General features: G+C 37.4%; 1 protein-coding gene across 4 annotated transcripts in view; it reads right to left on the bottom strand.

Moving 5' to 3' along the window:
- RNF128 (ring finger protein 128) overlaps window positions 1-21,723 on the bottom strand; it is a 166,550-nt gene that overhangs the window by 51,698 nt on the left and 93,129 nt on the right. For all 4 annotated transcript variants that reach the window (XM_037821300.1, XM_037821299.1, XM_037821298.1 and 1 more), the window contains exon 2: window positions 1,106-1,353. In XM_037821300.1, coding sequence (XP_037677228.1) covers window positions 1,106-1,353 — 248 coding nt within the window. The remainder of the gene's footprint in view (window positions 1-1,105; window positions 1,354-21,723) is intronic.

Here is a 21,723-nt window from a genome sequence, read left to right as displayed (position 1 = left end):
CTGAGGGTAAAGCTGGATGAGCTGGTGGAGTTTTAAGGGGAAAGGAAATATATGGTTAGAAACCTATGAAAGCAGGAGAGTAAATGGCTAAGAAAACACAGTATGATTGCTGGGCAGCATTAAAGGCCCAACTCTATGTTTGTGGTCATGAATTTAAAACAAGTTCAGTCAGTATAGATATAAATGTTTCTCCACTACTTCGGCTGTGCAAGGTGCAAATATAGAGTAAGTGGCAAGTAGGATTTACCAGGGTTGGATTTTACCAACAAGTGTAACAGAGAGAGAAGGGGCAAGGGAACTTAAGATGTATACAAGGGAGTGACCATGGAATTCAAGCTGGGTAAGGAGAGAAGTGAGGATATCAGTGGGGATGATGAACAGTTTACAGGGGGTAGTATCAATGCCACAGAACCATAAGTACTTCCTTGTTTAATAAGTCTTTGGTATTTTTGCTCTATTGCTTCTATACTAGGTACCTGTTTATACATCAGTATTACAATAAGGTAGGAATTATGAATGTGTGACTGTTTCTTGCCTAGCACTATATCATCCACAATTAGATCTTTAAATCTGCCTTCTCATGATGTCTCCCTCTTATCCACCCTCATCGCCATACAAAAACACATTGACACAGCCACATGCAAACATGCAAAAGAAAAACCAAAAGGACACACCCCAAAATAATAGTAATTATCTTTGGGTGGAGACTTCAGTTCTTTTGTTATATGGGGTTTCAGGTGAAGGATTTTTCCCTTGTATTTTCTAATTTCTAAATTTTCTAATTGAATATATACTGTTCTTATAATTTGGAAACTGTTTATTTAAATGAACATATGATTTATATACATATATAATTAAATGCTGCCTTTGCTCCCTAATGAGGTATTAGAAGACTTTGTCAAGCAGGATTAAGTTCCCTGACAAGTTACCAAAACAGAAGATTTGAGAAGACGGTAACTGATACCTTTTAAAAGCTACCAGGTTTCATAAAATACATGCATGGATCATTGTCTAGCAAGTAAAGTATATTAAAATGCATGACACTGAAACTACAATTAAAACTGTCAAAAATATTTTAAAATTTGAACAAAGGACCATTACAAACCTGCTTCCTGCTTTGAGCTCTTGCATTCCGTAATCTTCGTGCAGAATAGAAGATAAAATAGCCCACAGTTGCTGCCGTAATAATAAAAAAGGACACAGAAACGAAGAAAATTGAATAGTGATTCACCCAAGGGCCATGCTTTTTCCCTACTTCGATGACCATCGTTACTTGTATGCCTCTTTGAATAGATTGTAGAATTTTTGTGCCTTTCAGATTGCCAATCATGATTGCAACAATGTCTCCTGCACCTGTAAAAGAAAAGGAATTCAATTTTAGTTTGGTAAAGTATTTTTGGTATAAAAATCTGATTGCTAAGGAGAATTTAAATTAGTCCCCATGAGGCAAAGGTATGCACACTCATAAATTGAGTTAATGTTTATCAAGCACCTACTATGTTTATAAAATTTATAGGGGATATAAACATAACATGAGACTTGGTGCCTGACCTTAAGGGACTCATAGTCTAGTAAGAAGCCATGATGTATAACACAAATACCTCCTCCCTCATCCTCAGCTAACTACCTAGAATTCAACAGTATTGGGGCCCAATTTGTATCTTATATGAGGTTTGCTTAAAGAAAAAGAAACAGCCCCATGAATGGTAGAAAACAGATCTCATACACCAGGGAATCTGAAATTTAAGAAATATAAAACTATTTAACTATGTTTCCCAATTTATAAGGTTATAGACTATCTCATGAGTTCACTTCTAAAATATGTAAGGATTTATATATCACGATTATTAATTTGAGACAAATAATGTCCACAAGCCCAAGTGTACAAAATATACATATGTCCATGATGTGCCATTTTTCTCTTTCCTCAAAAGGAATATAAAATTTCTCCAAGGTGATCTAAGGTTTCACATGCTGACCAGGATTAGCAATGAAAAAACAGTAGAATTGATTAAAATTAAAAACCAATCTGAAATTAGACTAAGCCAATTACTGAAGGCTCTCTATAATACCTCCCTTCCTCCCCCCAACTATTTCACTCTTGTGAAAAGAAAAAAAGACAAACGTTATCTTTCCCAATGTTATGAGAATGTCAGATTACTCATGCCATTCCAATGCTTATCAAGGTTTATATTCCTTCCAGTTTATATGACCTGGGACCAATAATCTTAAAGAAAATAAACACTACCACGTGTGCAGACACACACACACACACACACACACACACACACACACACACACACACACACACACACACACACACACACACACACTAAGTACTAACCTAGGTTAACGATCAAACTCCAATCTGGAATAAACACTACCACGTGTGCAGACACACACACACACACACACACACACACACACACACACACAACTCTAAAAGGACCTTTAGACCAGAATTTAAATAGAAAACTACAATATTAAAATAGTATTCACACTTGCATTTATCAAATTAAGAGTGCAAATCTTAAATGGCCACGTACGTAGTATAACTATTACCCAAGTAATCCCTTAAATTTACAGTCCCCAGTGGCCAGTCTTCCAAAAATCATGCCAAACAAATACCTCACAGTATGCTAGCTGGATTCCTCCTCCTTACTTGAAGCTCTTAATTCAAAAAACGTATTCATGGGGTATTATCTCAGAACCTTAAAGTTCTAAAAGGCACTATTTTTAAATATGCATCATAGTCATTTAGTTAAACCCTTTTATAACTTTACTGACTCATTTGAGATCACTCAGTTTGTTAGAGATTAATGACTCACTCTCTTCTAGTTTCCATGGGGAAAAATTTCAAAAGCAATGGGGAGTGAAGGAGGCTGACATGCAAATACCTTCTGTTGTATCTTCCTCCTTTATCGTTATAATATGACCCAAATATCCCTTCTGCCAGGTCTGAAGATCTGGCAATTTTGAAAGAAGAGTGGGTTTTTTTTTTTTTCTCATTTGTATAGGGGGGCTTTAAATTTCTAACTATAACACCAAAAGTACAGACATTATTTTAATTATGTTTTGTCACTATTTGCTTTTTTTCTACAACCCATCTGTCAAGAAAATTTCTTGTTAGAAAGTTTTGATTAATTATATCACCCAGCATTCATTTCTGATATTGTAACATATATAATCTTTGAAAGCATGGAATATAATGGAATACATTATATACAGAAAAACAATTTTAATGTTTTCTTTGTAAATCACACATATGACCTATTAACTTTTTTAACTAATAAAAAGTAAGCTTTCATTCTTTTATAATAAAAGAGGTGGGTGGCAGAGGTGGATGCTCAGGAACATACTGGCCATTGTGGTCAGAGGGAGATTAAAAAACAGAGCTACTCAAGAAATGTACATTGTCTACACATTAGGAAAATTACTGTGTCTCAATGCCCCTAATCCATATTCATACATGCTATATATAGCCCAACTATAAAACTTTGAACTCATTTTCTCACAAAAAGACATATTTCTAAGTATTATGAAATATTTCCTCCTCCCCACAACCTTGCGACCACATAAAAACTGGTCCCCTTCCTCTATTCTCAGTCACAGTTAATAGCATCACAACTCTTCTGCCACCTGGGTTAGTAACTTCAGAATCATGTTTGAATCGTCACTGCTCACATGTAGATGATATTTCCTTTGTGTCTCCCATCATCAGATCCTTTTTTCCACTCCTGCTACCTTAGTCCAGGCCCTCATAATTTCCTTTCCTATTTCAGTGGCCTCCTAGCTGGTCTCCCTATATCCAATTTCCCCCTCCCCTTAAAGTTTAATCAGTTTACCTTCCTGGTTGACTTTTGCCATCACTTTGTTGGATCATGTCTCTGCCTTGCTCAAAAGTCTTTACTGGCTCCTTATTACTCATTAAAGTGTGATTACTTGTCCTAGCATTTAAAATCTTACGTGATCTAGCCCCAAATGACTTTTCCAGTTTGATATATCTCTACCACATCCCCATCTCATGAACACTCAGATTCTGCCACATGGGGACTGTCTCTCTATTATTACTCACTTCTCACAACCTTCCTTTTGTTCATCCTATTCCTTCAGCCTGAAATACCCGACATCTTCTATGACACTCCCAGCTCTTTCTCTGCCTATACTTATTACTTAAGTCCCAGCTCAAATGTTGCATCCTATATAGTTCCCCCACATTCCAAGTGAGAATGTAAATGTTCTTCCTTAGTTCCCCTAGCACTTGGTTTTTAGCCTTTATCTAATACTTTATTTGCTTTGCATTTCAGTTGGCATGGCTAACTCCCACTCTAGATTAGGAACATTATATGGGCAGAGACTGTCTCTTAATTAACTACAATAATGACTTCTTTTATCTAGTATTGTCAGGGAATTAGGTCTTCGATATAAGTAAATTTTTGAGGAAATAAAAACTTGCTACTTCATACCGATACTTAATTTTAAAATAATAAATGAACATTTTTAAAAGTAATCTACATTGTATATTTTCTGAACTAGGATATACTGATTATGATTTATAGGCCATTATTTAATATAGTAGTAAGGCTATTTATCCCCAAACTGGTGATTTTTCACAGAAGTCATGGATTTTTGGAGCTAGAATGGGCCTTGGAGACCATTCAGTCTGACTCACTTTTGTGTTCTCACTTTGAGTAATTTTCTTTGTGGGTGGGGGAGTCTCACTTAACTTGTTGCTTCTAGCAGCATTCCTCCCCTCTTTCTGATTTGAGCTTCTAATACTGCTGGCTCTGAAATGACAATCAAGCTTGGGTCTAAAGAAAGAGCAAAACCAGCTTCCAGACAGAGAGAGAGAGGACTTCAGTGCAAGTACTGCCTGACATTTATATTGGTTGCTCAGTGACATTTCCGTTTACTTCCTGAACCTTGGCTATGCTCTGGATAATTGAGGTTGCCAGATAAATGACTGGGTTTACCACATAACTAGGCCCTGTTCTAAGTGCTTTACATGAATTAATGTATATAATCCTCACATCAAAAATATAAAGTAGGGATTGCTATTATCCCCATTAAAGACTAGGGTAACACAAGGTAGTAATGTACAGAACTGATATTTGAAACCAGGCAGTTTGGCTTTAGTACCTCTATTCTTCACCACTAGTCTACACTAGTTCTCTATCTTCATATGAAACTTAAAGCTATTACTTGACTGTAAAGATGAAAATTAAGTAGCTACATTCAGGGATGTAGTGGTAAATGTCAAACAACTGACAACTGAATCAGCTCAGTGGGGGGCTGATTTGCTGTGTGTGCCAGTTTCCATGGTGTAAATACTGCCACCATTGCCATACCAATGCAGAGTTAGGAAAATATGGTATAACTCCCTGAGCAAGTCATTTCCAGCACACTGATGGACATTACAAAGTCAGAACTAAAGTACAAGTAGTATATAACTCAAAATGTGTAACAAATTTACTTGCTCACTCATTTCACTTAATCATACCTACTTTTAAAAACCAAAGTCCCCATACAATCTCAGGTTAAATCTGTTTTTCTAATTACTACTCTGTTGAAAACCACAAAATTAGAAATGTACTCCGAGACTCCAAGGAACAATCATACTTCTTTTTATGAAACAGAAAAAAAAATTTATTCTGTCGCGTGCGTGTGCGTCTGTGTTGCTAAAGCAGGCCTTGCCGAGCCATTTATTCCCTTAAACTTTTCTCTGTCCTGAAAATAGTAGAGACTCAATGGGCTGATATGCTTCCGCTGATTCCAAATTCCTTAGATTGAAATTAGTGATTTTGAATGTGCTCTTTCTAAAAAGATCACAAAACACCTTATGTATATGAAGTTAACCATTTATTATAAGAAATATAGATGTGGTCATATTCAGAACTTATTCTAAACATTTCATCCCCCTGATTTCTAGTGTGTTGGGGAATAGAAAATGAAGGGACCATTTAAAATAAACAAAGGTTAGAAGCTTTTCCTATCTTAACTGAGATTTCAAAAATGTAGAAAATGGCATTTTTTCAAAGGGATGATTAAAATATAATTTGTTGCCTACTTGAAAGGGTAAAATAAAGGTACTGTTAATCCCTTCCTAGAGAGATGCAAAGCATTTCTTCAGTGCTTATGATAACGGATCTTCCTTGAAGAGTTCAGACCTCAAAAAACAAGTTAACTGGTAACTAAACTATATCACCGAACCCATGTTGTTTATTTTGCATAATTTTGCTTATTAGTTTATTCCTTGCAGAAAAACAACATATTAAATAGAAACAGTTTTACCACAGTCTGTAAAATCACTGCTATTTCCTCAAAATATTCTTACAGTTGATCTTTAGAAAAATGGCAGTGTACAATATATAGACTCTTGTGGAAGTTCTATAGCTTTCACTATAACAACTATCTCCTTTGGAAAGTACCAGGGTTAAGAAGCCAAATATGGGTTCCACAGCTTAGCTGATTAAAATATAATGCTAATTGTACACCAATATTCATAGCAGCATTATTCAGAGTTGCCAAAAGATGGAAGCAACCTAAATTTTAAATGTTCATCAACAAATGAAAGGATAAACAAAATGTGGTATACACATATGATGGAATATTATTCAGCCATAAAAAGAATGGAGTTCTGATATAGTGGAAAACATGAATGAAACTTGAAGACATCATGTCAAGCAAAATGTTAGATGCAAAAGCATAGATATTATATGATTCCAATCATATGAAATAGAGTACGTAAATTCATAGAGGCAGCAAGTAGAGTGCAGGTTACCAGGGGCAGGGGAGGGGAGGGGGGATGGGGTGTTAATGTATAATGGGTTCAGAGTTTCTGTTTGGGGTTATGGAAAAGTTTTGGTAATGGATGATGGTAAGGACATTACAATATTGTGAATGTGATTAATCTCCCTGAATTGAATGTTTGGGAGTGACTGAGATGAAATTTTATGTTATATATGTTACACAATTTTTAAAAAGTGAGAGAACAAAGACAAAAGACTAAAGAGACAATGACAATTAAATGCAATTCATGATTCTGAACTGGATCTAAAAATGGAGAAAAAAATGCCTAAAAGGACATTATTGGGACAACTGAAAAAGATGGAATATAGACTTTATGTTTTATATTAATGTTAAATTTCTTAAACCTGATAACTGTACTTAATAAGAGAATATCCTTATTCTTATGAAATATACATGGAAATATTGTGTTCAAGGAGCATGATATATGCAACCTACTCTCAGATGCTTAGGAAATTGATAGATGATAAATGACAGATGAGGGAGGGAGGGGGGAGGGAGGGAGGAAGAAGGAAGGAAGGAAGGAAGGAAGGAAAGAAGGAAGGAAGGAAGGAAGGAAGGAGGGAGGAAGGAAGGAGGAAGGAAGGAGGAAGGAAGGAGAAAGGCAAAATGTTAAAAGTGGGTAAATCTAGGTATCCGGGTAATGGGTATATCAAAGTTCTCTGTATTGGTTTTGATTTACCTTTACAACTGCCGTATAAGCTTGAACTTATTTTAAAATAAAAGGTTTTTTAAAAAAGGAAAAAAAAACAATGCTAATATGATTAAGGCTGTGGTTCATTAACCTTCTTGTGGACCAGTTATGCAGAAGACAGACGGTATCCCTAACCTCATTCATTAAGTATTTTATAAGTAACTACACACATGCCAGGAACCATGCTATGTCTTGGGATACAGAAAGAAGTAAAATATAGTTTCTGCCCTCTAGGCACTTGCAAATACCTGCTATATATTAGCCATTCACCACTAGGAAGACTATGATCTAAGCCAATGAACTGAATTTTGCACATCCATGATCATGATCAGCTATAGAAAGAAAAGTATTTCCAAATCACGTTTCAAACTGATACTGGGTTAGTAGACTGTCTTCTTATCAATAAAAAGAAAACTTATTTTTCCTTCAATGTGCAATAATTTGTAAAATAAATTGTACCTGTTTTGATATTTCTCAACTTGGCAGTACTCTTTATTTATAAATTGGCAACTAAAAACAGACTAGGGTTTGAGTGAGAGAAGTAGTACAATGTAGGGAAAACGTGAAGATTCTGCGTGAAGGAGGTAAAGCTGTACAATAGGTTTCTAAGGTTCTATATAACTAAATCTGGTAAAAGAATATGATTACATTTCTTGTTCTATCTTATCTAATCTCCAAATCAACTAGTAATTCCATCCTGTTTTTCTAAACAACATAGCACCCTTCCCAAAGATAAGAAAAGAAAAAAAAAATCTTTAATTTGCTAAAAGTATCTGTTGACAGAAAACTGACCATTAATTGAAAAAACCACTATGGCCAACCCCCAATCCCAGGACAGTTGTCATGTCAGGATTTGAATCTTTCTTAATCTACACTTTGCTCCAAAGGTGATTGTCAGCCCACTTACACCCTTTTCTTTACAAAATGTTTGGCAAAATCATTAAGACAAACTACAAAACTTATTATATACCTATTTGACTTGTATGCATAAATCAAGAATTTATTTATGAATGGTAATGCATGTATCTAATGAATAAATTTTCAGAGTTAATAGCAGAAAAAACTGTCATTTTTAATGATTTCTGTTTATTAATGCCACTTTATATTTGACAAATTATGACACGGTTTTACACATATATAATTTAATCCTAGCTATCCTGTGAGAGATGTTTTAATCTCCATTTTACAATGGGAAAATTGTCAAGAATAGCTAAGCTGGACCTTAGTTGCTTAAACACAAGTTCCTGGGTCCAGCATAATTTAAAAGTACACATCTTGATAGCACAAATATAGTAATGTCATTCAATTCTAGGAGGACTCCTTGAACTTCCTGCTTAAAGGTCATCAATAATAAACAAAACATGGCTCAAGTTTTTACATTTTCACTTTGGTATCTGAAGTGTTTTAGAAGACGGGACAGATAAGGAATAGGTAAGAATTAAGAAGCAGAAGAAGTACAGACTCCAATTTCAAATGTTCAATAATGAATCAAGGTTTTGGCATGTGCATATCTTGAAAACAAAGGTAATAAAATATACTATAGAAATGCTTATTCCTCTTACTTAATATCATTTAACTAGGATAAATAAAGAGTGTTTATCTTTGGTAGTACTTGGAAAAAAATCACTTTCTATTTATTTACTACATATATACATAGTGTATATATAATATATATATATATTTGACCCTGAATCCTCCTGCTGGCCAACCCCTTTCATTTCTTTCAAAGACTTAATGATATAATGGTTTTGGTCTAATTTTTATTTTACTGTGAACACAGACAAAATCACTGAACAAATATTTATCAAGTACCAACTACATAGTAAGAGCTATGTTTCTGGACTTTGTTTTCACATTTAGTATTAGCAAATCTGAAAATGTAAAATAAATTTTAAAAAAATATTGCAATATATGAACTATTCTAAGCTCAATGACTGCAAATTTATTGCACCTTGGCATTCAAAAACAAAATGCAAGGAGGTGAGGAAAGCTGCTCTCATGTCTCTTTCAACCAATGTGCTACTTTTGATATTGGAAAAGAGAGCATTCACAATGAGTAACTTACAAGTAATAAGGGCACTTGAAGGCCAAAGCAGCTCTTCTAAAACTAAGTTCACATTCAATACTGCCCATCATTCTGATAATACAATGGGTTCAGCACTTCTGAATTCACTGATATCTAGAAAGTACCAGGTGTGAAGGGCTCCAAAATAATTCTTTAACAAATATTTTCTCCACTAGAAAATCTGGAACCAATTCAAGAGGACTTCTGAATACCCGTTTTGTCCCCAGTAGCTTTCAAAAGCTCAGTACCCCTTTCCCCCTTCCCCCTCCCCCCAAACTAGCCTCTCTTTCTTCAAAGCCCTGTTTTATAGCAACTTTTTTTCTTTGCCCCATCTTGATTATTGCCAGCCACAGAAGCAGCAAATTCAGCCTTCTTAAATTGACTGCTCCATAGCCATTCTCTTGTTGTTTCTTTTTATTAATTTTTAGTTCTATCATTGTTATCTCATCAAATAACCAAATACACAAATTATTTCTTAAAAGTATCTGCTGCCCAATATTTCTGAAAAACTAAAACTGCTCAAAGAATAAAGTTTATTTTTAAAAAATACCTGGAAATATATGCCTGTGGTTCAGTGGGAACCAGACCAAATCAGTACTACACACCCCTTTAATATGTCATTATGCCCCTAAACAGTCTCTAGTTAAATTCTAGTTTGTTGCAGAATAGAAAATATGCATTAGTGCAGGTTAGGTGTTGGTTAATGCAGTAGTTCTTAACATTCTGTATCATCACAAATCATCTTTTTGGAAGAGGGGTGGTGGCAGCAAAGGTGACCAACTCACCTAATTATTATCATCATTTTTCTAAACCAATAAATGTGATAGGGGCACACAGCCATGGGTAATACAGTAAGATGGACATTTTCTGCCCTGCACCCCCAAAATGCTTTGGCTATAGTTTTTGAAGGCAAAAATCACATTAGGGAATGGGTCACTGACTAGATGCAGCACAAAGACGATCTCTGCCAGATGGAGTCCTCAGGAAAACAGCATATCAAAGACACTGGGGAATTAGAAGCAACACTGCCCAAAAGGTCACAGATGAATAATTTGTAGATGATGTGTCACACTTGCAGGTAAACAATTCTTAGAACTGTCATAAAAATATTGAGTCCTGCCTGGATTATTCTGATTTCCACTAGTGGTATGTTTAGCATATTAAGAATCCCTCGGGTAGATCAGCAGTTTTCCAACTTTTTAGACAGAGGACCGACCCCTTTACAAACTTTAAAGTTATTAAGGACCCCAAAAAACTTTTGTTTACATAGATTATTTCTATTGATATTTACCATATTAGAAATTAACATTGAGAAATTTTTAAAATGTTTATTCATTCATTTAAAATAACAATCCTGAAGATATGTTAACATAATTAATATATATTTTCATCAAAAATTAACTATATTTCTCCAAAAAATGTAGTAATAAGAGTAACATTGCTTGCCATTTGTGCAAACTTCTTTAATGTCAGATTTAACTGAACACAGCTGGATCCTTATATCTACTTCTGCATTTGATCTATTGTGATATGTTGTTTTGATTGAAGTAAATGAAGGAAATCTGTCCTCACACAGATATGTAGTTGGAAATGTGAGCAATATTTAACAGCATTTTCAGATAATTGTGGATAGCCTTCTTCAATACCACACCAAATCTCAGTAAGTGGCAGTTTCTTAATCATTAGGTGCAAGGTAGAATTTGAAACCATATACTGTGTACATGGTTAAATGAAAATCCATTGATTTATCTTGCATTTAGAATGGATCTTTATCAATGCATGCTTTTGTAATATCATGCATTGGTCATATGGAAAATATGGGTTCACTGACTTATGCAGATCTTCCAAATGGTAACTCATTTCAAGATCAAACAATATTTTTAATCACATTAATACTAGCCTTGAAGCAGTTGGAATAGATTGAGCCTCTATACAACTTAAATTTGTGTGAATAACAAGGAAGTGAAAATAATAAGATATGCTATTGCAGGGCCATGCAAATATTGTAATACATGTTATTTAATTAATAGGATATTCTGTAATTGTATTACAGTTTTTATGCTAATTTTTTCTATTATCATAGTTTTTGTTTGGGGGTGATAAGATTTCTAGAGAATCAATTCAACATTTGCATTGGCTATTTATTAATGTTTTCTGGAATGTTAGTCAACTCCACAGCATCAATGTATTCAATCTCTTGTGATAATAAATTGTGCGATATCCAGAGCTGTTCAGAATCTGAAAAGATAACACTCAAATGGTACAAGGTGAAGCAACTACTGACTAGCAAGATACATACAACAGGTTGAAAATAATTAGAAATAGAATGTTTGTTGGAGGGTGAAAAAAACAGGTAAACAGGAGGTTTAGGGATTTCAAGGAAAGAAAATGTATAGAAACGCACATTAGAAATTTTGCCAATCCTTTTGTCCTTGTATTCATTAGTTCTGTTTTCCTGTACTGTGAGACCTTGGGGAGAAAAAATACATTGATTAAATTCTTGCTATATCCAAGGGAAAAAATATGGGCACAAGACCAATTCATATAGCCTAGACTTACAGTGAAACTGGGACATGGCCTCTACCACTTGCCCCTTTACCCTTGACCTTTCATACTATATGAAACTAACACAAGAATGCATGGGGAGGAGGCGGGGCAAGATGGCAGACTGGTGAGCTGTAAGTTTTAGTTACTCCTCCAGGAAAGTAGGTAAAAAGCCAGGAACTGCGTGGACTGGACACAACACAGCAATCTGTCTTTGGGCATACTTCATACAACACTCATGAAAATGTCGAACTGCTGAGATCAGCGAAATCTCCCAATACAGAAAGCTTCAAAGAATTGCAATTTGGGCACGTCAAGTCAAGAGCAGAACTAAGAGAGCTCTGAGACAAAAGGCAATAATCCAGTGGCTGAGAAAATTCACTAAACACCACAACTTCCCAAGAAAAGAGGGGTGTCCGCTCACAGCCACCATCCTGGTGGACAGGAAACACTCCTGCCCATCGCCAGCCCCATAGTCCAGAGCTGCCCCAGACAACCCAGAGTGACGGAAGTGCTTCAAATAACAGGCACACACCACAAAACTGGGCGTGGACATTAGCCTTCCCTGCAACCTCAGCTGATTGTCCCAGAGCTGGGAAGGTGGAGCAGTGTGAATTAACAAAGCCCCATTCAGCCATCATTTGAGCAGACTGGGAGCCTCCCTACACAGCCCAGCAGCCCAGAACTGCCCTGGGGGGACGGCACTCACCTGTGACATAGCACAGTCATCCCTCAACAGAGGACCCGGGGTGCACGGCCTGGAAGAGGGGCCCACTTGCAAGTCTCAGGAGCCATACGCCAATACCAAAGACTTGTGGGTCAGTGGCAGAGACAAACTGTGGCAGGACTGAACTGAAGGATTAGACTATTGCAGCAGCTTTAAAACTCTAGGATCATCAGGGAGATTTGATTGTTAGGGCCACCCCCCCTCCCCGACTGCCAAGAAACACGCCCCACATACAGGGCAGGCAACACCAACTACACACGCAAGCTTGGTACACCAATTGGGCCCCAAAAGACTCACTCCCCCACTCACCAAAAAAAAAGGCTAAGCAGGGGAGAGCTGGCTTGTGGAGAACAGGTGGCTCGTGGACGCCACCTGCTGGTTAGTTAGAGAAAGTGTACTCCACGAAGCTGTAGATCTGATAAATTAGAGATAAGGACTTCAATAGGTCTACAAACCCTAAAAGAACCCTATCAAGTTCAGCAAATGCCACGAGGCCAAAAACAACAGAAAATTATAAAGCATATGAAAAAACCAGACGATATGGATAACCCAAGCCCAAGCACCCAAATCAAAAGACCAGAAGAGACACAGCACCTAGAGCAGCTACTCAAAGAACTAAAGATGAACAATGAGACCATAGTACGGGATATGAAGGAAATCAAGAAGACCCTAGAAGAGCATAAAGAAGACATTGCAAGACTAAATAAAAAAATGGATGATCTTATGGAAATTAAAGAAACTGTTGACCAAATTAAAAAGATTCTGGACACTCATAGTACAAGACTAGAGGAAGTTGAACAACGAATCAGTGACCTGGAAGATGACAGAATGGAAAATGAAAGCATAAAAGAAAGAATGGGAAAAAAAATTGAAAAAATCGAAATGGACCTCAGGGATATGATAGATAATATGAAACGTCCAATTATAAGACTCATTGGTGTCCCAGAAGGGGAAGAAAAGGGTAAAGGTCTAGGAAGAGTATTCAAAGAAATCGTTGGGGAAAACTTCCCAAATCTTATAAACAACATAAATACACAAATCATAAATGCTCAGCGAACTCCAAATAGAATAAATCCAAATAAACCCACTCCGAGACATATACTGATCACACTGTCAAACACAGAAGAGAAGGAGCAAGTTCTGAAAGCAGCAAGAGAAAAGCAATTCACCACATACAAAGGAAACAGCATAAGACTAAGTAGTGACTACTCAGCAGACACCATGGAGGCAAGAAAGCAGTGGCACGATATATTTAAAATTCTGAGTGAGAAAAATTTCCAGCCAAGAATACTTTATCCAGCAAAGCTCTCCTTCAAATTTGAGGGAGAGCTTAAATTTTTCACAGACAAACAAATGCTGAGAGAATTTGCTAACAAGAGACCTGCCCTACTGGAGATACTCAAGGGAGCCCTACAGACAGAGAAACAAAGAAAGGACAGAGAGACTTGGAGAAAGGTTCAGTACTAAAGAGATTCGGTATGGGTACAATAAAGGATATTAATAGAGAGAGGGAAAAATATGGCAAACATAAACCAAAGGATAAGATGGCCGATTCAAGAAATGCCTTCACGGTTTTAACGTTGAATGTAAATGGATTAAACTCCCCAATTAAAAGATATAGATTCGCAGAATGGATCAAAAAAAATGAACCATCAATATGTTGCATACAAGAGACTCATCTTAGACACAGGGACACAAAGAAACTGAAAGTGAAAGGATGGAAAAAAATATTTCATGCAAGCCACAGCCAAAAGAAAGCAGGTGTAGCAATATTAATCTCAGATAAAATAGACTTTAAATGCAGGGATGTTTTGAGAGACAAAGAAGGCCACTACATACTAATAAAAGGGGCAATTCAGCAAGAAGAAATAACAATCGTAAATGTCTATGCACCCAATCAAGGTGCCACAAAATACATGAGAGAAACACTGGCAAAACTAAAGGAAGCGATTGATGTTTCCACAATAATTGTGGGAGACTTCAACACATCACTCTCTCCTATAGACAGATCAACCAGACAGAAGACCAATAAGGAAATTGAAAACCTAAACAATCTGATAAATGAATTAGATTTAACAGACATCTACAGGACATTACATCCCAAATCACCAGGATACACATACTTTTCTAGTGCTCATGGAACTTTCTCCAGAATAGATCATATGCTGGGACATAAAACAAGCCTCAATAAATTTAAAAAGTTTGAAATTATTCAAAGCACATTCTCTGACCACAATGGAATACAATTAGAAGTCAATAACCATCATAGACTTAGAAAATTCACAAATACCTGGAGGTTAAACAACACACTCCTAAAGAATCAGTGGGTTAAAGAAGAAATAGCAAGAGAAATTGCTAAATATATAGAGACGAATGAAAATGAGAACACAACATACCAAAACCTATGGGATGCAGCAAAAGCAGTGCTAAGGGGGAAATTTATAGCACTAAACGCATATATTAAAAAGGAACAAAGAGCCAAAATCAAAGAACTAATGGATCAACTGAAGAAGCTAGAAAATGAACAGCAAACCAATCCTAAACCAAGTACAAGAAAAGAAATAACAAGGATTAAAGCAGAAATAAATGACATAGAGAACAAAAAAAACTATAGAGAGGATAAATATCACCAAAAGTTGGTTCTTTGAGAAGATCAACAAGATTGACAAGCCCCTAGCTAGACTGACAAAATCAAAAAGAGAGAAGACCCATATAAACAAAATAATGAATGAAAAAGGTGACATAACTGCAGATCCTGAAGAAATTAAAAAACTTATAAGAGGATATTATGAACAATTGTATGGCAACAAACTGGATAATGTAGAAGAAATGGACAATTTCCTGGAAACATATGAACAACCTACACTGACCAGAGAAGAAATAGAAGACCTCAACCAACCCATCACAAGCAAAGAGATACAATCAGTCATCAAAAATCTTCCCACAAATAAATGCCCAGGGCCAGATGGCTTCACAGGGGAATTCTACCAAACTTTCCAGAAAGAACTGACACCAATCTTACTCAAACTCTTTCAAAACATTGAAAAAAAATGGAACACTACCTAACTCATTTTATGAAGCTAACATCAATCTAATACCAAAACCAGGCAAAGATGCTACAAAAAAGGAAAACTACCGGCCAATCTCCCTAATGAATATAGATGCAAAAATCCTCAACAAAATACTTGCAAATCGAATCCAAAGACACATTAAAAAAATCATACACCATGACCAAGTGGGGTTCATTCCAGGCATGCAAGGATGGTTCAACATAAGAAAAACAATCAATGCATTACAACACATTAACAAGTCAAAAGGGAAAAATCAATTGATCATCTCAATAGATGCTGAAAAAGCATTTGACAAAATCCAACATCCCTTTTTGATAAAAGCACTTCAAAAGGTAGGAATTGAAGGAAACTTCCTCAACATGATAAAGAGCATATATGAAAAACCCACAGCCAGCATAGTACTCAATGGTGAAAGACTGAAAGCCTTCCCTCTAAGATCAGGAACAAGACAAGGATGCCCGCTGTCAGCACTGTTATTCAACATTGTGCTGGAAGTGCTAGCCAGGGCAATCCGGCAAGACAAAGAAATAAAAGGCATCCAAATTGGAAAAGAAGAAGTAAAACTGTCATTGTTTGCAGATGATATGATCTTATATCTAGAAAACCCTGAGAAATCGACGATACAGCTACTAGAGCTAATAAACAAATTTAGCAAAGTAGCGGGATACAAGATTAATGCACATAAGTCAGTCATGTTTCTATATGCTAGAAATGAACAAACTGAAGAGACACTCAAGAAAAAGATACCATTTTCAATAGCAACTAAAAAAATCAAGTACCTAGGAATAAACTTAACCAAAGATGTAAAAGACCTATACAAAGAAAACTACATAACTCTACTAAAAGAAATAGAAGGGGACCTTAAAAAATGGAAAAATATTCCATGTTCATGGATAGGAAGGCTAAATGTCATTAAGATGTCAATTCTACCCAAACTCATCTACAGATTCAATGCAATCCCAATCAAACTTCCAACAACCTACTTTACAGACTTGGAAAAGCTAGTTATCAAATTTATTTGGAAAGGGAAGATGCCTCGAATTGCTAAAGACACTCTAAAAAAGAAAAACGAAGTGGGAGGACTTACACTCCCTGACTTTGAAGCTTATTATAAAGCCACAGTTGCCAAAACAGCATGGTACTGGCACAAAGATAGACATATAGATCAATGGAATCGAATTGAGAATTCAGAGATAGACCCTCAGATCTATGGCCGACTGATCTTTGATAAGGCCCCCAAAGTCACTGAACTGAGCCATAATGGTCTTTTCAACAAATGGGGCTGGGAGAGTTGGATATCCATAACCAAAAGAATGAAAGAGGACCCCTACCTCACCCCCTACACAAAAATTAACTCAAAATGGACCAAAGATCTCAATATAAAAGAAAGTACCATAAAACTCCTAGAAGATAATGTAGGAAAACATCTTCAAGACCTTGTATTAGGCGGCCACTTCCTAGACTTTACACCCAAAGCACAAGCAACAAAAGAGAAAATAGATAAATGGTAACTCCTCAAGCTTAGAAGTTTCTGCACCTCAAAGGAATTTCTCAAAAAGGTAAAGAGGCAGCCAACTCAATGGGAAAAAATTTTTGGAAACCATGTATCTGACAAAAGACTGATATCTTGCATATACAAAGAAATCCTACAACTCAATGACAATAGTACAGCCAGCCCAATTATAAAATGGGCAAAAGATATGAAAAGACAGTTCTCTGAAGAGGAAATACAAATGGCCAAGAAACACATGAAAAAATGTTCAGCTTCACTAGCTATTAGAGAGATGCAAATTAAGACCACAATGAGATACCATCTAACACCGGTTAGAATGGCTGCCATTAAACAAACAGGAAACTACAAATGCTGGAGGGGATGTGGAGAAATTGGAACTCTTATTCATTGTTGGTGGGACTGTATAATGGTTCAGCCACTCTGGAAGTCAGTCTGGCAGTTCCTTAGAAAACTAGATATAGAGCTACCATTCGATCCAGCGATTGCACTTCTCGGTATATACCCAGATCGGAAAGCAGTGACACGAACAGATATCTGCACGCCAATGTTCATAGCAGCATTATTCACAATTGCCAAGAGATGGAAACAACCCAAATGTCCTTCAACAGATGAGTGGATAAATAAAATGTGGTATATACACACGATGGAATACTACGCGGCAGTAAGAAGGAACGATCTCGTGAAACATATGACAACATGGATGAACCTTGAAGACATAATGCTGAGCGAAATAAGCCAGGCACAAAAAGAGAAATATTATATGCTACCACTAATGTGAACTTTGAAAAATGTAAAACAAATGGTTTATAATGTAGAATGTAGGGGAACTAGCAGTAGAGAGCAATTAAGGAAGGGGGAACAATAATCCAAGAAGAACAGATAAGCTATTTAACGTTCTGGGGATGCCCAGAAATGACTATGGTCTGTTAATTTCTGATGGATATAGTAGGAACAAGTTCACAGAAATGTTGCTAAATTATGTAACTTTCTTGGGGTAAAGTAGGAACATGTTGGAAGTTAAGCAGTTATCTTAGGTTAGTTGTCTTTTTCTTACCCCCTTGTTATGGTCTCTTTGAAATGTTCTTTTATAGTATGTTTGTTTTCTTTTTAACTTCTTTTTTCATAGAGTTGATTTAAAAAAGAAGGGAAAGTTAAAAAAAAAAAAAAGAAAGAAAAACAAGGAAAAAAAAAAAAAAGATGTAGTGCCCCCTTGAGGAGCCTGTGGAGAATGCAGGGGTATTCGCCTACCCCACCTCCATGGTTGCTAACATGACCACAGACATCGGGGACTGGTGGTTTGATGGGTTGAGCCCTCTACCATAAGTTTTACCCTTGGGAAGATGGTTGCTGCAAAGGAGAGGCTAGGCCTCCCTATATTTGTGCCTAAGAGTCTCCTCCTGAATGCCTCTTTGTTGCTCAGATGTGGCCCTCTCTCTCTGGCTACGCCAACTTGAAAGGTGAAATCACTGCCCTCCCCCCTACGTGGGATCAGACACCCAGGGGAGTGAATCTCCCTGGCAACGTGGAATATGACTCCCGGGGAGGAATGTAGACCCGGCATCGTGGGACGGAGAACATCTTCTTGACCAAAAGGGGGATGTGAAAGGAAATGAAATAAGCTTCAGTGGCAGAGAGATTCCAAAACGAGCCGAGAGATCACTCTGGTGGGCACTCTTACGCACACTTTAGACAACCCTTTTAAGGTTCTAAAGAATTGGGGTAGCTGGTGGTGGATACCTGAAACTATCAAACTACAACCCAGAACCCATGAATCTCGAAGACAGTTGTATAAAAATGTAGCTTATGAGGGGTGACAATGGGATTGGGAAAGCCATAAGGACCACACTCCACTTTGTCTAGTTTATGGATGGATGAGTAGAAAAATAGGGGAAGGAAACAAACAGACAAAGGTACCCAGTGTTCTTTTTTACTTCAATTGCTTTTTTTCACTCTAATTATTATTCTTGTTATTTTTGTGTGTGTGCTAATGAAGGTGTCAGGGATTGATTTAGGTGATGAATGTACAACTATGTAATGGTACTGTAAACAATCAAAAGTACAATTTGTTTTGTATGACTGCGTGGTATGTGAATATATCTCAATAAAATGATGATAAAAAAAAAAAAAAAGAATGCATGGAAGGGACATGCATTCAGTCCTTAGATTATGCCAAACTATAGACAGTACCATTCTTGTGTAGATCTGAAAGCCCAATGTTGATATTTAAGTGCTAGACTTTAATATCATTATAAGCAAAAAACAAACAATTGAGATTGAAAATGTGAGCTCCCTGGAAGGAAAGGACCATGTCATTATTTATCTTTCTATCTACTCCCTGATCACTCTTTTCCTCCTATCCCAACATCTAGTACAGTGCTGGTCATAAAGGAGAATTCAAACATTTGTTGATACTGGAACCTCTTTTTGTATGCATTCTCTTCAGGTATAGCATATAATAGGGAGATTAGTTTGGAAATCTAGAGTGTTAAATTTAACTCGACCATAGGAGCACAAGGGTGTAAAAATTACAGAAGTCCAATTAGTTAGCAGTCTATTAGGTCTCTGAATTAGAGAAAAAGAGAATTTGGTATGGGTCTGTATGAATTTTGATATCATATAGTATATAAAATTCATAAATAAGAACTTTCTTCTGAATATTCAATTTCCTCTTGTATGAAATATTACAAAACCTAGCTAGTGTACTAAGGCCTATGCACTAATTGTAAAAACAAACATGAGAAGGCGGGGCAAGATGGCGGACTGGTGAGCTGTATGTTTTAGTTACTCCTCCAGGAAAGTAGGTAGAAAGCCAGGAACTGCGTGGACTGGACACTACAGAGCAATCTGACTTTGGGCATACTTCATACAACACTCATGAAAACGTGGAACTGCTGAGGTCAGCGAAATCTGTAAGTTTTTGTGGCCAGGGGACCCGCGCCCCTCCCTGCCAGGCTCAGTCCCGTGGGAGGAGGGGCTGTCAGCTCCGGGAAGGAGAAGGGAGAACTGCAGTGGCAGCCCTTATCGGAAACTCATTCTACTGATCCAAACTCCAACCATAGATAGACTGAGACCAGACACCAGAGAATCTGAGAGCAGCCAGCCCAGCAGAGAGGAGACAGGCATAGAAAAAAACCAACACGAAAAACTCCAAAATAAAAGCAGAGGATTTCTGGAGTTCTGGTGAACATAGAAAGGGGAAGGGCAGAGCTCAGGCCCAGAGGCGCATATGCAAATCCCGAAGAAAAGCTGATCTCTCTGCCCTGTGGACCTTCCCTGGTTGCTTTGTCTGGTTGCTTTGTCTCTTAGCATTTCAATAACCCATTAGATCTCTGAGGATGGCCCTTTTTTTTTTTAATCCTTTTTTCTTTTTCTAAAACAATTACTCTAAGAAGCCCAATACAGAAAGCTTCAAAGACTTGCAATTTGGGCAGGTCAAGTCAAGAGCAGAACTAAGAGAGCTCTGAGACAAAAGGCAATAATCCAGTGGCTGAGAAAATTCACTAAACACCACAACTTCCCAAGAAAAGGGGGGTGTCCACTCACAGCCATCATCCTGGTGGACAGGAAACACTCCTGCCCATCGCCAGCCCCATAGCCTAGAGCTGTCCCAGACAACCCAGTGTGACGGAAGTGCTTCAAATAACAGGCACACACCACAAAACTGGGCGTGGACATTAGCCTTCCCTGCAACCTCAGCTGATTGTCCCAGAGCTGGGAAGGTGGAGCAGTGTGAACTAACAAAGCCCCATTCAGCCATCATTTCAGCAGACTGGGAGCATCCCTACACAGCCCAGCAGCCCAGAACTGCCCTGGGGGGACGGCACTCACCTGTGACATAGCACAGTCATCCCTCAACAGAGGACCCGGGGTGTACAGTCTGGAAGAGGGGCCCACTTGCAAGTCTCAGGAGCCATACGCCAATACCAAGGACTTGTGGGTCAGTGGCAGAGACAAACTGTGGCAGGACTGAACTGAAGGATTAGACTATTGCAGCAGCTTTAAAACTCTAGGATCACCAGGGAGATTTGATTGTTAGGGCCACTCCCCCTCCCTGACTGCCCAGAAACACGCCCCATATACAGGGCAGGCAACACCAACTACACACGCAAGCTTGGTACACCAATTGGACCCCACAAGACTCACTCCCCCACTCACCAAAAAGGCTAAGCAGGGGAGAACTGACTTGTGGAGAACAGGTGGCTCGTGGACGCCACCTGCTGGTTAGTTAGAGAAAGTGTACTCCACGAAGCTGTAGATCTGATAAATTAGAGATAAGGACTTCAATTGGTCTACAAATCCTAA

This window comes from Choloepus didactylus, chromosome X, assembly GCF_015220235.1.
Source record: "Choloepus didactylus isolate mChoDid1 chromosome X, mChoDid1.pri, whole genome shotgun sequence".
Lineage (NCBI taxonomy): Eukaryota > Metazoa > Chordata > Mammalia > Pilosa > Megalonychidae > Choloepus > Choloepus didactylus.
Note: the sequence above shows the minus strand (reverse complement) of the source record. Positions and strands in the feature narration are given on the sequence as shown.